This window comes from Pleurodeles waltl, chromosome 11 (genome assembly GCF_031143425.1).
Source record: "Pleurodeles waltl isolate 20211129_DDA chromosome 11, aPleWal1.hap1.20221129, whole genome shotgun sequence".
NCBI lineage: Eukaryota > Metazoa > Chordata > Amphibia > Caudata > Salamandridae > Pleurodeles > Pleurodeles waltl.
Genome location: NC_090450.1, coordinates 900,783,378 through 900,804,932, shown reverse-complemented (window position 1 = coordinate 900,804,932; position 21,555 = coordinate 900,783,378). Strand labels below are relative to the sequence as shown.

General features: G+C 47.3%; 1 protein-coding gene across 5 annotated transcripts in view; it reads right to left on the bottom strand.

Annotated features, from left to right (window-relative positions):
- The window catches only part of HECTD4 (HECT domain E3 ubiquitin protein ligase 4), a 1,724,100-nt gene that overhangs the window by 221,283 nt on the left and 1,481,262 nt on the right, over positions 1–21,555 (bottom strand). For all 5 annotated transcript variants that reach the window (XR_011199486.1, XM_069214810.1, XM_069214812.1 and 2 more), the window contains one exon: positions 11,624–11,814. Coding sequence is in view for 4 of the 5 variants with exons in the window: in XM_069214810.1 (XP_069070911.1) it covers positions 11,624–11,814 (191 nt within the window). In the remaining variant the exon portion in view is untranslated. The remainder of the gene's footprint in view (positions 1–11,623; positions 11,815–21,555) is intronic.

Below are 21,555 nucleotides of genomic sequence, written 5' to 3'. Positions count from 1 at the left end.
AAATTCATGGTGCGATTGCAAAGGAAAGCAAAGGAGTCTGGAAGGGTGGAGGAGGTTCAAGCATTGGTTGAGGCAAGCTGGTCCTAGGTTGTGCAGGGAGTTGTACGCAACATCAGGAGCTTGAAGTGGCATTGTTTGTGTATGGGGCGCCAGTGGAAGCTTCTTAGGTGGGGGTGATGTGCATTTGTTTCAGGAGGTCTAGGATGAGTCTGGCGATCTGAAGTCTTTTCATGAGTGCAGTGGTGAGTCCAGAGTTGAGCACATTGTCGTAGTCTAGTCGGCTAGTTATAAGGGCATGATTGACAGTATGTCTGGTGTTGAGAGGGACCCATTTGAAGATCTGGTGGTGCATTTGGAGGGTGAGGAAGCAGGTGGAGGAGACAGCATTGCCCTAACTCATCATGCCAAGTTTGTTGTCTAAGATGATACCTAGAATTCTGGCTTGGTGCGTGGGGGGGAGGTAGTCCCCAACTTAACTGGCCACCAGGAGTTGTCCCATGGTGAGGCTGTGTTACTGAACAGTAGTAACTCCCTTTTGTTGGTGTGGAGTTTGAGACATCTGTCTTCATCCATTTTGTGACGCTGTTCATGCAGTTCTGGAAATTGGATTTAATTGTGGTGGGTCTTTGGAAAGTGTGAGGATGAGCTGCATGTCATCGGTGTAGAAGATTATATTGAGTCTGTGGTTTCTGATGATGTCGGCCAGGGATGTCATGTAGGTGTTGAAGACAGTGGGGCTGAGAGATGATTCCTGGGGGATGCCGCAGATGATATCCTTGGGTTTTGAGGTGAAGGGCGGATGGTGGACACTCTGAGTTCTGCCTGATAGAAAAGACGTAATACATTTAAGGGCTTTTCTTCAGATTCCTATTTGGTGGAGCCTCCTGAGCAGTGTGTGGTGGGAGACTGTGTCAAAGGCCGCACAGAGGTCAAGGATTATGAGGGTGGCAGAGTTTCCTTGGTCTAGGAGATGTCTGATGTTGTCCGTGGCTGTGATCAGGGCAGATTCCATGCTGTGGTTAGTGTGGAAGCCGGACTGTGAAGTGTCCAAGAGATTGTCTTCTACTAAGTAGGTCCTTAGCTGTTGGTTAATGGCTTTTTCAAGTACTTTTGCAGAGAATGAGAGTAGGAAGATCGGCCTGTCGTTTTTAAGTTTGTTGGATCGGAGAAGGTTTTTTTGAGCAAGGGCTTGACTCCTGTATGTTTCCATTCTTCCAGGTCGGTAGCTGTGCTCATTGAGGATGTCTGAGTTTGCTGGACATGTTGCTGACTTCTAGGGTGAATATGTGGTGAGGGCAAGGGTCCGTGGGGGATCCACAGTGAATGGATCTTATGAGGTCAGCAGTGTACAGCGCAGTGAGATGTTTCCAGTTGGTGATAGTACAGTTGGTGGTGGGGGCAGGGGGGTGCAAAGAGCTCAGAAGGTTGATGGTGTTGGCAACGGAGGATTGGGGTTTAAAGTTTTTGTAGATGGTGGCTATTTAATCGTGGAAGAAGTCCGCAAGGGAGTCGCATAGGTTCTGTGAAGGGGTGGTGCAGTTCTGTGATGCAAATGGGTTGAAAAAAGTTAATTGCTGCAGTTGGAGCTGGTTTGTATGTGGGTTGCTAGGGCGTGTTTCCTGGCGACATTGATGAGTTTGTGGTATTGGCATAGCACGATCTTGAAGATGGATCGGTCAACCGGGTGCTTTCTAGTGTGCCACCTTCTTTTGAGCTGATTCCACCTGTGCTTGACAGATCTAAGTTCTGGTAAATACCAGCTGGCTTGCTTGGTGTCATTGTTGGGTTTGCTCAATTTGCTGGGGGTGACAGTGTCTGTCCTGTTTGAGATCCATGTGAAATTTCTGACTGCTGTATCCATATCTGTTAAGATGTCTGGGTAGTGAGTGTTGAAGGTGTCACACCATTGGGCTTCAAGGATCTTGCCCTAGCTTTGATTGGAGCTGCGGGTGGCCTGGCTGCGTTATAATGGGCTACTGTGAAAGTGAAGTGTACGATGGAGTAGTCTGTCCAGGTGAGCGCTGAGGTATGGTCATAGGAGAGACTATTGCTTGAGTTGTAGATGGGGTCTAGCATGTGTCCTGCAATGTGAGTGGGGTCTGTGACAATCTGGTTAAGTCCAATTATGTTCATGCTCTCCAGGAAATTGGTGGTGTTGGCGTCGTCAAGCTGGAATTTCCGGTCTATGAGAAATATGTGATAAGTGTTGATGGCTTGGGTGACGAGGAGTTCAGGGATGTTTTGCACAATGTTTGTCGTTTGTCTGTAAGCAAGGGTTCCTTTGATGGAGGCTTTTCTGTCAATTTTGATCATGAAGTAGAGGTGTTCCATAATTTGAGCGTTGCTTCCTGTTGAGGTGGAGCAGCCGAGGGCATCCTTGTGAATAATTGAGCGTCTGCCTCTCGGCCTGTCTGTGCGATTCAAGTGGATGATCTTGTAATCGTCGGGGGTAGCTGCGGCAATGTCATGTGCAGAGCAAGCGTTGAGCCAGGTCTTGGGTAAGGAGTGAGGAAGGCTACGCCTGGAGCAAGGGAGGTGATGGTGTCCCCTAGTTCTGTGGCATGTTTGCAGAGGGAACACACGTTGAGGAGGACGCACTGTAGAAGGCGGGCGGTCATCTGGGGAGCTGGCAGAGTGGTGTCTGATGGTGCTGGGGTTCTGATGTTGCAGGAGAACTTGCAGTGGTGGCATGTGAAAGGACCTTCTGTGGATCACAGAGAGGAGCAGCAGCACAAGCTTCTGAAGGTGTGGACATTGAGTATGAGGATCTCTGCTCTGCAGTAGCGGTGGAGGGAAGCAGATCCAGGGATCCTGTCACTACCCACAGTCCAGGCAGGTTAGGCGCAGACAGGCTTGCCTTTGGTGCGCCAGTGGTGCAGCTGCACAGCAGGCTCCATAAGCAGTGCTGGGAGGAGGGAGGGGCTGACACGGAAGCAGGGTCATCTGGAGACAAGACACGGGAGCCCAAACAAGCTAACCCAATACACGTAAACACTGGCAAATGATTTAACCACCTAAATTACAAGTGTAACAATTGGGCAACTGAAATAATGACAACAAAATAAGCAGAGTAACGAACTACGGGGTGGTAGCAGGATTGAACCTGTGAGGTCTCTGGTGGGAAACGAGTCAGTGGGGAGTGGCCCAAAGACCAAGCGGTCAGCTGCTGCTCTGCAGTGTATTCCACCTCCAACAGTGAGGTCAGCTGCTGCTCCAGTGTATTCCACCTCCAACAGTGCCTGCTTGCCACCTGGTCTCGGGACAATCTCTGCAGGATATAGGGAAGATACCACACCTTTGTTCCCAAACCATTTTTCAAAGTTTGACAGGATCAGGGAACCAGGGAGTGTGAGAGAGGGTTTGACCCAAACACACTAACAAGACAATCATCCAATCATCTGTAATTCCAGCACTAGGGGCAGAGGTGTGGTTTGGCGTGGGGGAGAGGGGTGATGGAAGGGGCAGATAAAATTCAAGGTAAAGATCCATGTAGATTGCTAAGTGAGTTCATGACACACACATTCATGTTTGCCAGTGAAATGTGAATCCTATTACTAATCCTGCATTATACAAGATTGATGCTCCATTGTGTACCTTGAGACATGAGTGCACTAGTGCCTATTATAGTAGGGTTGGGTGTCAGGTCTTGTGTCTGTCTCTTGCAATTGCAATACAAGCTGTAGAGACCTGATCTCTTACTCCTTTTAGATCTTTCAATAACAGTTCACCAGGGGAGGTTGGGCATGGTCAAGAATAGGCCAACTATGACAGCTAAATTGTGAGAGTATACATCAGGTTGTCATTAAAAATAGATTCCATGGCTGAATGTAGCTTTTAAGGCTTATGATAGGGGTTTCTACCCACCCATATAAAGTTTTTATTATGGACACTAATTGTTCGTACCATCTGTATCAGGATTCGGAGCGAAGCATTCCCAAGGGATATAATTACACCATGCATGACTATCATTTTAACTACCTGCACTCTTCCCCAAAAGGATAAATGTAATGTGGACCAGTCCTTAAAGTCAGTGTCTGTTCTAGCCATAACTGGCAATAAGTTGAGTGCAACCATGTTTTATAATATTCAATTGATTAGAACACCTATAGATGTTAGACTGGATGTCAACCATTTGAATCTACAGTCGCCCAAAGAAACCCTTGCTCTACCTCTTGTCACAGAGGGCATTTTGCTTTGACCCAATTTATCATGTAGCCCAAAACAGAGTCCATTAGTGAAATTAGGTTCAGAGTTAACTGACTTGGATTCTTTAGAGGGAGGAGGATATCAACTGCTTATCATAGGATCTTTGACTTGCCTGCAATAGGGTCACCTAAAAGCCTAATGGCTGTTACCAGTGGTTCTAAGGCATGTAGGAACAAGATGGGATAGGGTGTATGGGAGATGGGACAATGTTGTCTTCTACCCACTACAGATAGGGAAGGTGTATGATAATAATATCCCACAACCGATTTGGTTCATCCGAGCTTCAAAAAGCCATTTCATCCTGTTTAGGAATCAGAGGCCAATGCCCGCTATCCTCTGGCTAAATATTCCCAAGTCAACCAGCTTGAACGCTTTCTCTGCATCCAGCAACAGTATTGCAGCATTTGTGTCATTTTTGACCTGTCAGTAAATGCTGGACAACAACCCAAAGAACAAGTTATTTACCTTCGGTAACACCTTTTCTGGTATAGACTCTATTAACCACAAATTCCTCAACTTAGAATATTCCCCAGGAAAATCTTCAGCAGCATCTCCGGGCATCCGCAAGTGATGTGGTTCGGTTCTGCATCGGTGGCGTCTGCATCATAAGTTGTGTTGCAGTGCCTATATAGGCGCAACCTCAGCACGCTGAAATCAGTTTCCTTCATGACTAGTTCCACAAAATAAATATGCAGAGCCATATAAAAAACAATGGAACTGTTTTGACCAGTGTGCAGTGGCTAGAGGTATCTTTTTGGGAGCCCAGTTCAACAAATGTGGAGGATGGTAGGGTCGGGGGGGATTCTGCACCCATTGTTAGGTCCAAACAACTGAGCTTCTCATTCTCCTTTGACCGTTGAGGGGGAGTATGAAAAGAATGCAGAGTTATGCTCTGCCCAATGTGAAATGGGGTGACTGGAAGAAAAGAAGACAGCAAATGAAAAACTCATTTTTCAGGGAAGAAGTTGTTGTATAAAGGCTTGACCAACAGAGAATGAAGTTCATTGACACCTTCTTGTCGATATAATGGCCACCAGGAGCACTGTTTTCAAAGTAAAAAGCTGCAGAGGGTAGGTTTGCAGGGGCTCAAAGGGAGAACACATAAGGAAAGTAAGGACCACACTGAGGTCTCATTGGGGAATAACAAAGGGGGTAACAGGGAATAAATGTTGAAAACCTTTCAAAAACGAAGTCACAACGGATGACTTTAATAGGGAGGGTTGGACCAGCCGCAACAAGAAAGTCAAGATGGCTAACAAATTACCTTTAACAGTGCCTACAGTAAGGCCTTGCCAGACTAAAGAATTAAACAACAAAACCTCAGCAAAAGGTGCTGAAAGGGGATCCACATGGCGTGAGGAACACCAGGCCACAAACCTATCCCAACGGCAGGAGTAGACAGTTTTAGTGGAAGGACATCTGGCTGCCAAGATGACATTGCAAGCTTCAGGAGGAAGATAGAAACCCCTCTAATCTCACTGCTCAATTTTCGTGCATGAAGTTGATTGTGCACAAGTTCAGGTGCAGGACCCTGCCCTGCTGCGGAAGGAGATCCTCCTAAAGGCCACACTAACTGGAGGGCAGATGCTAATGCTCAGGATACAAGACTCTCCATGCCCAATCCGGAGCCACTAGGATGACTTAGCCCAGTCAGTCCTGATCTTCTAGAGAACTTGAGCAGGCGTGGTACTGGTGGAAAGGCATACAGGAGCCCGGAGTTGCACTCAAGGCAAAACGAGTCTCCAAGCAGAAGACGAACTCCAATGCACAAAGTTGCTGACATTGATTGTTTTCTGCGGTGGAGAACACACTGAACATAGGTTTTCCCCATTTGTGGAAGAGACCTTGAGCGACCTCCTGTGGTAATTGTCACTCATGAGTCATGAGGCACCAACAGCTGAGCTCGTCCATACTAGCATTGATGGGTCCTGCCAGATGATTCACCATCTGAAAAAGTATTGGTGGGTGTAGGAAAATGCCACTGTTGGCATGGTTAACCCCTAACTTTTATTTTATTTTTTATGCTAGTTATGATTGCTGGGACACTGCTAACCAGGCCCCAGCACCAGTGTTCTTTCCCTAAACTGTACCTTTGTCTCCATAATTGGCACAGCCCTGGCACCCAGATAAGTCCCTTGTAAATAGTTCCCCTGGTACCAAGGGCCCTGTGGCCAGGGAAGGTCTCTAAGGGCTGCAGCATGTATTATGCCACCATGGGGACCCCTCAATCAGCACATGCACACTGCCTCACAGTTTGTGTGTGCTGGTGGGGAGAAAATGACTAAGTCGACATGGCACTCCCCTCAGAGTGCCATGCCCACAACCGACTGCCTGTGGCATAGGTAAGTCACCCCTCTAGCAGGCCTTACTGCCCTAAGGCAGGGTGCACTATACCACAGGTGAGGGTATAGATGCATAAGCAGCATGCCCCTACAGTGTCTAAGCCGATTCTTAGACATTCTAAGTGCAGTGTGGCCATATTAAGTAAATAAGCTGGGAGTTTGTCAATACAAACACCACAGCTTCATAATGGCTTCACTGAAGTCTGGGAAGTTTGGTATTAAACTTCTCAGCACAATAAACCCACACTGATGCCAGTGTTGGATTTATTGAACAATGCACCCAGGGGGCATCTTAGAGATACTCTCTGTATTTTAGCCAAACTTCTAGTGTCCCCCTCCCCAAAGGGACACCAGAAGGGTGTAGTCACCCTCAGGAACAGAAGCCATTGGCTACTGCCCTCTGGCCCCTGTATTGCACCTAAATCAAGGATTTAAGGGCTCCCTTTAACCTAGCTCGTCAGATTTCTGGGAACCTCAAGAAGATGACAAGAAGAAAGAAGGACTGCTAAGCTGACTCCCAGCAGAGAAGACACCAATGGACTTGGCCCCAGACCTACAGGCCTGTCGCCTGCTTCATAACTGCAACCAAAAGGTGACGCATCCTGCAGGACCAGCAACTTCTTAAAAGCCTCAAGAGGACTGCCTGAACCACAGAGGACCAAGATCTCCCGTGGACTGCAGCCCTGTCCAGAAGGAAACTCCAGCAAAGGACTCCAGAGCCACCCCGGATCCGCGAGTCCTGCCCATTCTGCACCCAACGCCCATGGCCCATGTCCCATGTCCAGGTGGCCCAATCAACTAGAGCTGTGGCCTAAATCCGGATGACCACCTTGACTGCGACAGAACCGGACGAAGATTCCAGACGCCAAAAGGTACACCTGCACCCACAGCCCCTTGGCCATGGGAAATCTGACCTTCGTGCAGCAACGTCCAGCAGGCAGCCTTCCTCCCTGTCCAGCCTTTGGTTGTCCAGAACTGACCCCCTGGACTTCACCTACAGCATCTTTGTGATCCCCGGGCTCCCCCTTAGGAAAGCATTGGGAGCCTGACACTGTTTGCACCCTGTGCTGCTGAGGGTGTGTGTTTGGTGCTGACCTGTGGCCCCCGCCGTGCTCCTCTAAACCCCCCCCAGGTCTGCCCTCCAATGATGCAGGTACTTACCTGCAAACAGGCCTGATTCCGAGTGCCCCCAGTCTCCACAAGGGCCCTTGTTAAATCGACCTCAACTTTGACCTCTGAACCCAGCTGGCCCTGTGTTGCTTGGAGTTAACTTGAATCCCCACCTGTGGACATCCTAAACCCACTGGAACTGTAAGTTTTGTACTTACCTGAAATGGTGCTAACTTTTCTTCCCCCAGAACCGTTTCTGAAAATTGCAGTGTGTCAACTTTTAAAACAGATATTTGCTATTTTCCTGACAACCATTTAACTTGCCAAATTGAAACAAAGTGGTATTAATACATATGCTTGCTACTTGCAAATGTACCTGCGTGCAAACTGAATCTTGTGGTTCTAAAAATAAAATAACAAGATATATTTTTGCTCTATAAAAACCATTGGACTGGAGTTAATCATTGGGTGTGTGCTTCATTTGTTGCCTGTGTGTGTACAACAAATGCTTTGCAGTACCCTCTGATAAGCCTAACTGCTCGACCACACTACCACAATGAGAGCATTAGTATTATCTACTTTAGCCTCTGTTAAGCCACTGGGGAACCCCTGGACTCTGTGCACGCTATATCTCGTTTTGATATAGTATATACTGTACAGAGCACGCTTGCTACACCTGTTACAAATACCTTTTCCATCATGAAATCATGTAATATAATATTCATAAACATTAGAGTAGAACAGAAGGGTAATTACTACCAGGAAAAGGGCAAAACCGGAGTGGAGCAAATTGTACAAGCGAGAGACCATTTAAGCAAACAATTGTGCGTAGTGAGAAGACTCACTAAGGTGCCAGTTGCGGAATCAGCATCTAGGCAAAAACACCTGGCAAATATGTGCATTGGCATCTGATTTGCACTCCACCAAGCCCACTGATAGAGAAGTCCTTCGTAGAAGTAGCAATGTCTGTCCTACCTTGAATGGCATAATCTCTAAAGTTATCTGGAATGGCATTAACAGTTTTCTGATAACAAGCTGTGATGCAGCATACTATCTACCTTGCTTGGTATTATAAACCAATACTTGCAGCTAAACATGTAACTCTTTCTTTTACAAAAGCCTTAGGTTTTTTCAAGCCGTTTCTAGAATGGCTCCCCCATCAATAGGTTTTCCTCCAACACCACCACCAAGGAAATTACTGAAAAAACCTAGACAGTCTTTCCTCCCAATTCCCTGATTTTCAACAATTATGGAATACTTTTATGTGCATCCTTGTACGTTGTACAATGAAAATGGATGATGGTAAAGAGCCCAAGAGAGTGAAACTTGTCTACTGACCTATGAAAATTTTACCGGCCTTGTTGGTTAGGACTGCCTTAGGCATGGTAAAAATCTTTGTGCACGAAGCGGCCACCAGAAAAAGTAAATCCCAGACTAATTGATACCAAAAGAGAAAATCCTATGAATTATACCTCTAAAGGCTAAAACCACTGTATGAGAAAAATGGTTACGAGAGTCCAGGGTCAAAAGTTAAACATTACTTCCTGAAAAACAACATTTTCATAACAAATAAAAATGAAAGTAAAATGCTCCACACAACTATATTTTGAAGAATAATAAAAATTACAATGAAACTGATCAGAGGCCAGTGTTTGTGATCCTCACTTCACACAGAGAAAGGAAACACTAACTGTTCTGACTGATACGAATCAGTATACTGGGACAGTGAAGACTGAGTAGCATTGTCAAATTCTTATGTGGGTGGTGCCTACATTTACAATGTTCAGCACTGGTTCACCTTTTTTAACAGCAACATTTGTATTGATATTTATGCACTGGTTTAAAAGTCAAAGTATCATAAGTCATTCAACATAATCAGTCAATAAAGAACTTATACATACAATATAGTCCTGGCAAAATACATGAAAGACTGGCATATTCTCTCTCTGATCTGCATCAGCAAATAAAAGGGAGATATAACAAACAAAGAATTCATCTGAACATCTACTCCCTTACAAAATTACAGGCCACTATTTTCACAGCTAGGGACCATCTACTGTTCTTCGTTCAAAATCAGGGCGTTATAGATTAAATCGAGCACCTTTATCTAGGGGCCTCATCTCTCAGTCAATTCATGTTTAAACTGTAAATACGTTTACTTTTTTCAGTTTGGGAGGATACGTAAAAGACAGAGTTCCGTTGGAAAGGTAGGAGCCAAATGAGTCATCCTTTTTCAATTTATTTACAACCATAGATAAGAGATTCCACAATCTAGCGTACCAATGTGTAACAGGAGACGACTCAGTTTTTTTTTTTATTGAAGAAACGAAATTGTGTTTTTTGTCGCCCCCCCCCAGACAGTTCCAACTTTTGGTTTTATATGCCCTGGTTTAATATTTCAGAGGGTGTGCTCACTCGTAGTAACACACCGGTGATATCTCAAGGTATTGGGTCTGATTTGCTTTCAATGGTTTAATGGCAACTTTAACTTTGCTTTCTTGAATTGGTAATTCTAGAGTGTCCCGTCAGTCATGCATAATGGCAGGTACCTCATCTTTGTCTAAACATTCCCGCTGTGCCAGCAAAAAAAGTGAGTCTGATGAATAAAGGGTTGAAAAAGGAGGCTTCTAACTTGTCTTCTTCCACACACAGAACTTCCTCATCCTTCACCCTTATTTCTTTCACATATACCCTCTTGGTTTTTTTTCTTCATATTTGTCTTGCCATCGTGTGACTACGTACTTCCCTTGATCATACGATGACTGTTCTAGGTGTAAAGGTAATAATTACGCTCTATTAGTTTGTCAAGAGTATTAAGTTCTCCCCTCGGTGCAGCCACTATTCACACCAGGCCTGGTGACAGGGATTGCCAATAGCTAGTGTTTCCGTTCTTTAGATGAAACAAATGGAAGATGTTGGCACCGAAAAACGAATTTGAATAATGTGAGCTGTCAAAATGCTCATGAGGATTTGCCTAGGTCATGTCAAAATGCAAAAGCGGCTAGGTGCCTGGGCAGACATTGCAGATGATAAGAGGCCTAACAAAACATCTTGCTATTCTGCCCTAATTTTTAGATCACTATCAAGCCCTGGTTGTGATTTGGTAACAACGTGTGGCATAAATACTACGTATGAACAGTTAATAAATAACACTGATATGACAATGGTTCGGGCAACTTGTAAATGTTAGGAGTATTTTAGTCATGTCTCTGTCACGAACATCTAATTGCGGGTTTACTCTAGACCTAGGCTGAATATAGATTGCTAAGTGTACTGTGCTATTCACGTGTTGCAAGATATTTTTTAATGGCTTGTTTAGAAACCAAAAATGAACTACTAATTTCACAACATAAAAATAAATATCTGCTCCAAAGATTCCATTTAAACTGTTCCTTCATTCATATGCAAATAGACACATTTTCCTTCTTTCACATACTTACTTAAGTCTTCTTTAGGCCTTAATTCTCATATTTCTAATTTGGTGATTAGAATGTTCTTTGAATAAAACTCCACATTCCAGTCTCCCTGCCTGCGAATTCTCTGGCCTGGATTTGTAGCATTTGAGAAACCTCCTCCAACCTTTTTTTTCTCTGTGTCTATCAGTCTTATTAAATGACTCAAAAATCATTTTTTTCAAATTTTGTTGGTGAGACAGAGTTGGATGTAAGTGTTGTGATGTAGTCTATCAAGAACTGAAATTAATATATTTTATAAAATATCTACTTGCATAGGAAACCTTACTTGTGTTTCAACATATGGACCTTTTTGGTCCAGTCAGAGTGGAATATCAGTCAGCGAACCAAGCTTTCCAGTTCTGTGTTTTAAATGGCCGAATTTATTTGTGTCACTGAAACGTATGTCAACTAGGTCTTGCCTCATTTAAAACACTATCTCGATTTATTCAACTGTCATGCTGACTCTTCAACACATTTTTCTTTGATGATTTAACAGTTATATGTCCATACTTAGCAGACATGAGACTCTGGGATCGGCTATGTCAGCAGGATCTAGATAGACTTCATGAGGATGTAATCGAGCAGGCGTGATGGCAAGATGGCGGCAAAGGCGATTGATGTATTGAACAAGAGCTACATCCATTTCCAGTGTCCACTTCTTGCATGCTTTCTGAGCGTGCCTTGTATCAATGCATGCACACCTACAGAAAAAAACAAATTATATTGCAAATCATAAATATCACAATCTGTTGCACAGTCACTTAAAAACAAGAGAGTAAACTACAGTTGTAGATAATGTGTGCACCTAACTGCCAATGTCCTCATTTCATGGTTCATGAATACATTTTTACAAACTCTAATTTGGAAGGAACTACAGAACTTCCAGTGCAATGCGATCATTCATGTCTGAAGTATCATTTTTCAGTGAGACAAAAAAAATAATCCACCATTGAGAATGGGCCATATACTACTTATCATGAACCCAACAGAGTTCCAGAAGAGTAACATCTTCACCATTCACAACATCTCAATTTTTTCATATTCTGAATATCGTACAAGTTACTTACCTTCGGTAACGAAATTTCTGGTGGAGACATATTCTAGTTGCAGATTCCTTACCTTAGAATTTCCCCCAGGCGTCAGACTGGATCTGTAGATTTTTTTTCGAGCAATACCCTTGTGCGTCAGTAGGTGGTGTCGGTCGACTCAGCGGGCGTTGTTAGCGTCATAGTCGCCATGATGACGTCGGGAGTAGTATATAGATGCCGCCTTCGCGCAGTGACGGCAGTTTCTTTTAACGACTTTCCAAGCCAAAGCGCAGAGCCAATAAGAACACTGAGATTGGTGTGCCAGCACTAAGGACCTGAAAGGGGAATCCCTGTCCCTAGAAACCAGTTTACAAGCGGGGAGGATGGGTGGGCAGTAAGGAATCTGCACCTAGAATATGTCTCTACCAGATGAATAAGTTACTTACCTTCGGTAACGCTTTTTCTGGTGGATACAATAGCTACCTGTGTATTCCTCACTTTATGAATTCGTCCTTGCGCCAGTATCAGACGGAAAGTCTTCTTCCCAGCTCTCCACGTCGACGAGGACGTCCCAATTGCAAGGCTCCACGCGACTCCATCTGACGTCACCGTGCCAATAAGAGGTCGTCGCTGGCGAGCTGACGTCAGTTTCACACATTTCTTTTACGTGCCTTTGAGACGAACAGGTGAGAACCGACTTCCACAATAACTCCAATAAATACATATATACATAAAACCTTCATGATGCAACAAAATCAGAAACCATCATTTATATATACAGGAAAAATATCAATATACACATACATCTATACTGTGAGGAATCCACAGGTAGCTATTGTATCCACCAGAAAAAGCGTTAAAGAAGGTAAGTAACTTGTTCTTCTGATGGATTCAAACTACTTGTGGATTCCTCACCTTATGAATAGAGTCCCAAAGCAGTACCGCACTCGGAGGTGGGTGCCCGTCTGATTACACCAAGAACTCCTGTAAGAGAGATTGTGCAAATTGGCCGTCCTTCCGAACCTCAGAATCCAAGCAGTAATGCTTTGTAAAGGTATGGAGTGATGCCCAAGTTGCCGCCTTGCAAATGTCCACCACCGGAACACCCCTTGCCAGTGCCGAAGTGGCTGACTTAGCCCGTTGTGGAGTGGGCCCCGATACCCTCAGGAGGACATTTCTTTGCCAGTGAGTAGCACACTTTTATACACAGAATGACCCACCTGGAGATTCTTTTTTTATGGACTGCTCTGCCCTTCCGCTGACCAACATACCCCACGAACAGCTGATCCTCCAGGCGAAAGTCTTTCGTCCTCTCAATATAAAAACTGAGAGCCCTTCTAGGGTCCAATCGATGTAGTCTCTCTTCCTCTTTTGAGTGGTGGGGAGGAGGATAGAAAGAGGGAAAGGTAATAGTTTGCCTTATATGAAAAGGAGTGACAACTTTTGGCAGGAAAGCCGCTGTGGTTTTCAGTACCACTTTATCAAGGAAAAACAAGGTAAAGGGGGGCTTTACGGAAAGGGCTTGAAGCTCCCCAACCCTCCTAGCAGAGGTTATAGCGATTAGGAAAACAGTCTTAAGGATCAAATACCTTAAAGGACATGAATGCATGGGCTCGAACGGTGAACCCATCAGAAATGTTAAAACAAGATTTAAATCCCACTGAGACATGTGAAAGGGTGTGGGAGGAAACTTATTAAGCAAGCCCTTAATAAATCTATTTACAATCGGAGATTTAAATAAAGAGGGCTGGTTCGGGAGGCAAAGAAAAACCGATAGAGCAGCCAAATAACCTTTAACTGTAGCCACTGCACAGCCTTTCTTGGCTAAATCAAGAGCGAATAACAAAACATCTGAAAGGTGGGCATTCAAAGGATCTTTCTGTTTCTCTCCACACCAAATCACAAATTTAGCCCACCTACCGGCATAAATGGACTTAGTGGAGTGTCGCCTGGACGATAGAATAACATCCACTACATCTGGTGGGAGAGAAAAGGAACTCAGGTTGGCCCGTTCAATCTCCAGGCATGAAGGTGCAGGCTCTGGAGGTGGGGGTGTAGAACCTGCCCCTGCGACTGCGACTGCGAGAGGAGGACTGCCCTGAGCGGGACACAGAGTGGAGAGCACTTTGAGAGTTGCAGTGGGTCTGTGTACCACACCCTTCTCAGCCAATCCGGTGACACCAAGATGACTTGGACCCTGTCTTGGCAAATCTTCCTCAGGACCCGAGGAATCAAGGGTATTGGGGGGGGGGGGGACGCATAAAGCAACTGGCCGTCTCAGGGTATTTGAAACGCATCCCCCAATGCTCCTTGCATCGGATACTGGAGACTGCAGAACGGGCAGTGCGCATTCTCCTGAGTGGCGAATAGATCTACCTGCGGAGATCCCCACATCCCGAAGATGTACAGGACCAGGTCTGGATGGAGACGCCACTCGTGATCGGACGAGAAGTGCCGACTGAGACTGTCCGCACGTACATTCAGAACCCCAGCCAAATTATTTGCTATCAAGCAAATCTAATGGTCCTGAGCCCAGGACCAGAGCCGCAGAGCTTCTCTGCAGAGAAGGGACAACCCTACTCCTCCCTGCTTGTTTACGTATCACATCGCAGTAGTGTTGTACGTGAGGACTTGAACGGACTGACCGTGAAGGGAAGGGAAGGGAGGAAGGCCATGAGAGCCAGACGTATCGCCCGCAGTTCCAACAGATTGATATGAAACCTCTGTTCCACCGGAGACCAATGACCCTTGATCTCCAGATCCCCCAGATGAGCACCCCACCCTAGAGTGGAGGCATCCGTTACAACTGTGGTCACTGGAGGTGGTAGTGAGAACAGCCTTCCTTGGGAAAGGTTGCCGTCCACTGCCCACCATTGTAGATCCGCTGCAGTGTCCCTGGAGATCCTTATTGAATCCTCGAGATCTCCTTTGTGCTGAAACCACTGCCTGCAGAGGCACCACTGAAGAGCCCTCATATGCCAGCGCGCATGATTGACCAATAGAATGCAAGAAGCAAACAGACCAAGCAGGTGTAAGATCTTGAGGACTGGAATAACCGCTCCCTTTCGAAACACTGGAATCAGCACCTGAATGTCCCAAATCCGCTGAGGCGGGGGGTAGGCCCGATACAATGTTTTGTCCAGTCCTGCCCCTATCAACAGGAGGCGTTGAGAGGGCTCCAGGTGAGACTAGGGCACGTTTATCGAAAACCCCAGATCGAACAACAACTGGGTTGTCACCTGCAGGTGATGCAGCACCAGCTCTGGAGACTTGGCTTTGACCAACAAATCGTTCAGGTAGGGGAATACCGCTATTCCCTTCCTCCTGAGATGTGCTGCACCCACTGCCATCAACTTTGTGAATACTTGAGGTGCTGAAGTAAGAGCAAATGGAAGGACCGCAAAATGGTAGTGTTGCGACCCCACCACAAACCGGAGATACTTCCTGTGCGACTTGAGTATAGGGATATAAAAGTACGCATCCTGCAGGTCGACAGACACAATCCAATCCTCTTTCTTCAACACCATAAGTACCTGCGCTGGAGTCAGCATTTTGAATTTCTCCTGCTTGAGGAACCAATTCAAGATCCTCAGGTCCAGGATCGGTCTCAGGCGACCGTCCTTCTTGGGGATCAGGAAATATCTTGAATAACAACCCTGACCCCTTTCCTGCTCTGGAACCAACTCTACCGCACCCTTTGATAACATGGCCAGAACCTCCTGTTGCAACAACAGGAGATGGTCTTCTGAACAAAATGAGGGACCGGGGGGGGGGGGGGGGAGGAGGGAACTCCTTAAAGGGAAGAGCATATACTTTTTCCATAATATTCAACACCCAGGAGTCTGTTGTTATCAACTCCCACTCGCGGAGAAAAAGACGAAGCCTTCCCCCTACAGGAGAGGCATGTTCGATAAGGTGGGTAAAACTAGGGCTGCTTCCCCTGCTGTGGTTCACCAGAGGAAGAAGATGATGATGATGGGTGCTGCTGTGCTGCCCCTCTAGCTCTAGCCCTCCCTCGCCCTCTAAAGGATCGATATGATGGATTGGCAGGTTGTTGGGCCGAGTACTGGGGCCTCTGAAAAATTGCCCCACGACCAAACCCTCTGAACCTGCGAAAAGGCCTATAAGGGTCAGCAGGGGTAGCCTGTAAGCCTAAGGACTTTGCTGTAGCCCGGCTGTCCTTAAAACGTTCAAGGGAAGAGTCTGCTTTCTCCCCAAAAAGCCTTTCACCATTGAAGGGCAAGTCTAGTAAGGTGGTCTTGTACATCCGAGGAGAATCCGGAGGACCTCAGCCAAGCGTGCCTCCTTGTAGCAAAAGATGTCCCCATTGCCCTGGCAACTTAGTCCGTTGTATCAAGGCCAGATTGTATAATCTGCTGTGCCACAGCCTGCGCGTCCGAAAAGAGTGTTCCAAAAGGCCTGTGTGTGTCCTTTGGCAAATCCCCGACCATAGCCTTGGCCGAGTCCATAAGGGCGTGGACATACCTGCTCAGCACAGGTAACATTTGCAGCCCTGAGCATCATGCTGCAAGACGAAAATATATTTTTCGAAGACTGTTCCATTCGTTTAAACTCTCTATCAGATGGGACTACAGGGAATGAACCAGGAGCAGACTTTGTGGAGCAAGATGCTTGAACCACTAAACTCTTCGGGGTTGGACGACGTGAAAGGAACCCCGGATGCTCCCCTATGCCTCCTTGTTACAGCCCTATTCACAGCCGGAGACAAAACTGGTATCCTCCACAAGTCCATAATAGGCTCCATCAATGCCTCGTTGAAGGGCAGCAATGGATCAGCTGAGGACATAGAGGGATGCAGCACCTCAGTTAGCAGATTTGTCTTCACCTCTAAATAGTCTGCTGCCTTTCTAATGACCGAATGAAATGTCGCTGCCTCCTCCGTAAACTCCCCTGGAGATTAAATGTCCCATTCCCGGGAAGTATCCAGCCCACTGGCTGACCCCAATCCTTGGTATTCATCCGAAGGCTTTACAAGCTCACCCTCCTCCAACTGCTGGTATTCTTCCTCTTCAAGGAGATGCAAGGCCTTCCATCGAGATCTCAAGCGTGACTCTAGCCTCGGCGTCGACATCGAATTCACTGACGCCGAAGACACCGCTTTCTAATCCCAACAGGGCACAGGAGAGGATGGATGAATCCGAGAATCACTCTGATCCGGTGCCGACACAGACTCCAACGGCACCTTCTTCGGAGTCAGCTGGCACGACTATGGTAATGGGGCCGGCTGGCCAGGGGATAGCAACGGCGTCAGCTGACGCTGTGATGGCAAAGCCACGGATCTAGATGGTGACGCCATACCTCATGGAGACATCATAGGTGTTGACGCGGCACCCCCAACCGGGAAAACGGCATAAACGGCCTCATCCTATGTGGAGCCGGGGAGCCCAGTGAAAATGCTAATGGCCCCGTGGGACCCGCCGGTGTACCAGCAGGGGCCACAGACTGGAAAACAGCTTACATAGCATTTAGAAATGCTGCCGGATCTGCTCCCAGAGCCGGTAAGGCAGGATATCTCTGGTCTTGATCCTGCTGCTGCACATCAGGCTCTTGTGGCGCCGGTGAAAACTGAGGGCTATGAGGATCCACTTCATAGACTGACGGCATCGGAGATATTTCTGGACTCTGGGGCTGTGGAATGACAGTAGGGTTTATAGACTGGCCTACATGAAAAGGCGTAACCACCTTCGGAAGGAAGGAAGCCTTAGGTTGCAACACCACTTTGTCAGGGTGCACAGACAAGTACGGAGGTTTAGATGAAAGGGCTTGAAGCTCACTCACCCTGCGAGTAGACGTGATGGCAACAAGAAAGACAGTTTTGAAGGTGAGGAGCCACAAGGGACAATTACGCATTGGCTCAAATGGAGTACACAATAAATAATTAAGGACAAGATTGAGGTCCCACTGAGGCATGATAAATGGAGTGGGAGGAAATAAATGGGTGAGTCCTTTGAGGAATCTACTCACAATAGGAGATGTAAAAAGTGAGAGCTGATCAAGTAACCTAAGGAAGGCCGAAATGGCAGCTAAATACCCTTTAGGGGTGCCCAAAGCAGAGCCCTACACACCAAAGAAAGAATGAACTGAAGAACCTCGGATAGAGGGGCAGAGAGGGGATCAACAGATGTGTTGGTGCACCATGCCAAAAATTATTCCAACGACAGGCATATACAGTTTTGCTGAAGGGACTTTTGGCTGCCAAGATAACAGCAAACTCTGGGTGGAAGATCAAAAGTCATCAACTGTCGCCGCTCAATCTCCATGAATGAATGCGGAGGTTGGACAGTTTCGGGTAAAGTACCGTCCCCTGTTGCTGCGACAGAAGATCTGCCCGAAGAGGCAGTTTGAGTGGAGGATGGATGGACATGCTCAATAAATAGCTCTAGATACCAGACTCTCCGTGCCCTGTCCGGAGCCACCAAGATTACTTGGGCCGGGTCGTTCCTGATCTTCTTAAGAACCTGGGCAGAAGTGGTATAGGCTGAAAGATGTAAAGGAGGCCGGAGTTCTACTCAAGACGAAAAGCGTCTCTGAGCGAGTGCCGCCTTGGAAACTCCAAAGCGCAAAACAGCTGACATTACACGTTCTCTGTGGCGGCGAACACAGATCTAACCAAAGCTTTCCCACCTGCTGAAAGAGACTTTGAACCACCTCTGGATGGAGATGCCATTCGTGATCGGCTGTGCATCGATGGCTGATCTCCGCCTCTTCCATGTGGCTACCCTAACCTAGAAGTGACGCATCTGTCACGATAGAGAGATCTGCTTGGGGAAAGGAGAGGGATCTGCCATGGACCCAATGAAGATTTGAAAGCCACCACTCCCAGACCATATACTTAATATGGCCACACTGTACTTATTATGTCTAAGAATGGACTTAGACACTGTAGGGGAATATTGCTCATACAGCTATGCCCTCACCTGTGGTATAGGGCACCTGCCTTAGGGCTGTAAGGCCTGCTAGATTGCCTTACAATCAATACTTCAAATGAAAGGTACTTCACTTAGGTGTCATAGGAACTTTGAATCAGCAAAATAGCATATACAGTTTTGACAAAAATGGCAATAAGCTATTTTAAAATTGGACACAGTGCAAATTTCAGCAGTTCCTGGGGGAGGTAAGTATTTGTTAGTTTTGCAGGTAAGTAAACCACCTACAGGGTTCAAAGTTGGGTCCAAGGTAGCCCACCGTTGGGGGTTCAGGGCAACCCCAAAGTTACCACACCAGCAGCTCAGGGCCGGTCGGGTGCAGAGTTCAAAGTGGTGCCCAAAACACATAGGCTTCAATGGAGAAGGGGGTGCCCTGGTTCCAGTCTGCCAGCAGGTAAGTACCCGCGACTTCGGAGGGCAGACCAAGGGGGTTTTGTAGGGCACCGGCGGGGGACGACACAAAAAGTACACCCTCAGCAGCACGGGGCGGCCGGGTTCAGAGTGCAAACAGGCGTCGGGTTTTTAATAGGTTTCAATGGGAGACCCAGGGGTCTCTTCAGCGAAGCAGGCAGGCAAAGGGGGGGGGGGGGGGGGGGGGGGGGGCTCCTCACGGTAGCCACCACCTGGGCAAGGAAGAGGGCCCCCTGGGGGTCACTCGTGCACTGGAGGTCGGATCCTTCAGGTCTTGGGGGCTGCGGGTGCAGTGTCTTTACCAGGCGTCGGGTTCTTGGAAGCAGGCAGTCGCGGTCAGGGGGAGCCTCTGGATTCCCTCTGCAGGCTTCGCTGGGGGGGGGTCATGGGGTCAACTCTGGCTACTCACAGGGTCGCAGTCAGCGGGGAGTCCTCCCTTTAGTGTTTCTCCGCAGGTCGAGCCGGGGGCTTCGGGTGCAGAGTGGAAAGTCTCACGCTTCCGGCGGGAAACGTGGAGTCCTTCTAAAGTTGTTTCTTTCTTGCAAGTTTTGGTTTCTTTGGAACAGGGCCGCTGTACTCTGGAGTTCTTGGTCCTTTTAGATGCAGGGTAGTCCTCTGAGACCCTGAGGAGCGCGTCGCTGTTGCAGTTTCTCTTGAAGTGGGGAGACAGGCCGGTAGGGCTGGGGTCAAAGCAGTTGGTGTCTCCGTCTTCTCTGCAGGGCTTCAGGTCAGCATCCTTCTTCATCTTAGGTTGCAGGAATCTATCTTCCTAGGTTCTGGGGGCCCCTAAATACTCAATTTAGGGGTGTGTTTAGGTCTGGGATGGCAGTATCCAATGGCTACTAGCCCTGAGGGTGGCTACACCCTCTTTGTGCCTCCTCCCTGAGGGGAGGGGGGCACATCCCTAATCATATTGGGGGAGTCCTCCATCTGCAACATGGAGGATTTCTAAAGGTCAGAGTCACCTCAGCTCAGGACACCTTAGGGGTTGTCCTGACTAGCCAGTGACTCCTCCTTGTTTTTCTCATTATCTCCTCCGGCCTTGCCACCAAAAGTGGGGCCGTGGCCAGAGGGGGCGGGCATCTCCACTAGCTGGGATGCCCTGTGGCGCTGTAACAAAGGGGGTGAGCCTTTGAGGCTCAACGCCAGGAGTTACAGTTCCTGCAGGGGGAGGTGAGAAGCACCTCCACCCAGTACAGGCTTTGTTACTAGCCACAGAGTGACAAAGGCACTCTCCCTATGTGGCCAGCAACATGTCTGGTGTGTGGCAGGCTGGCAAAACTAGTCAGCCCACACTGGAAGTCGGGTATGTTTTCAGGAGGCATCTCTAAGATGCCCTCTGGGGTGTATTTCACAATAAAATGAACACTGGCATCAGTGTGCATTTATTGTGCTGAGAAGTTTGATACCAAACTTCCCAGTTTTCAGTGTAGCCATTATGGTGCTGTGGAGTTCGTGTATGACAGACTCCCAGACCATATACTCTTATAGCTACCATGCACTTACTATGTCTAAGGTTTTGCTTAGACACTGTAGGGGCATAGTGCTCATGCACTTATGCCCTCACCTATGGTATAGTGCACCCTGCCTTAGGGCTGTAAGGCCTGCTAGAGGGGTGACTTATCTGTGCCATGGGCAGTGTGAGGTTGGCATGGCACCCTGAGGGGAGTGCCATGTCGACTTAGTCATTTTCTCCCCACCAGCACACACAAGCTGGCAAGCAGTGTGTCTGTGCTGAGAGAGGGGTCCCCAGGGTGGCATAAGACATGCTGCAGCCCTTAGAGACCTTCCCTGGCATCAGGGCCCTTGGCACCAGGGGTACCAGTTACAAGGGACTTACCTGAATGCCAGGGTGTGCCAATTGTGGAGACAAAGGTACAGGTTAGGGAAAGAACACTGGTGCTGGGGCCTGGTTAGCAGGCCTCAGCACACTTTCAAATCATAACTTGGCATCAGCAAAGGCAAAAAGTCAGGGGGTAACCATGCCAAGGAGGCATTTCCTTACACTTACCTCTAAGGGGAACCTTTGGACTCTGTGCACACTATTTCTTACTTT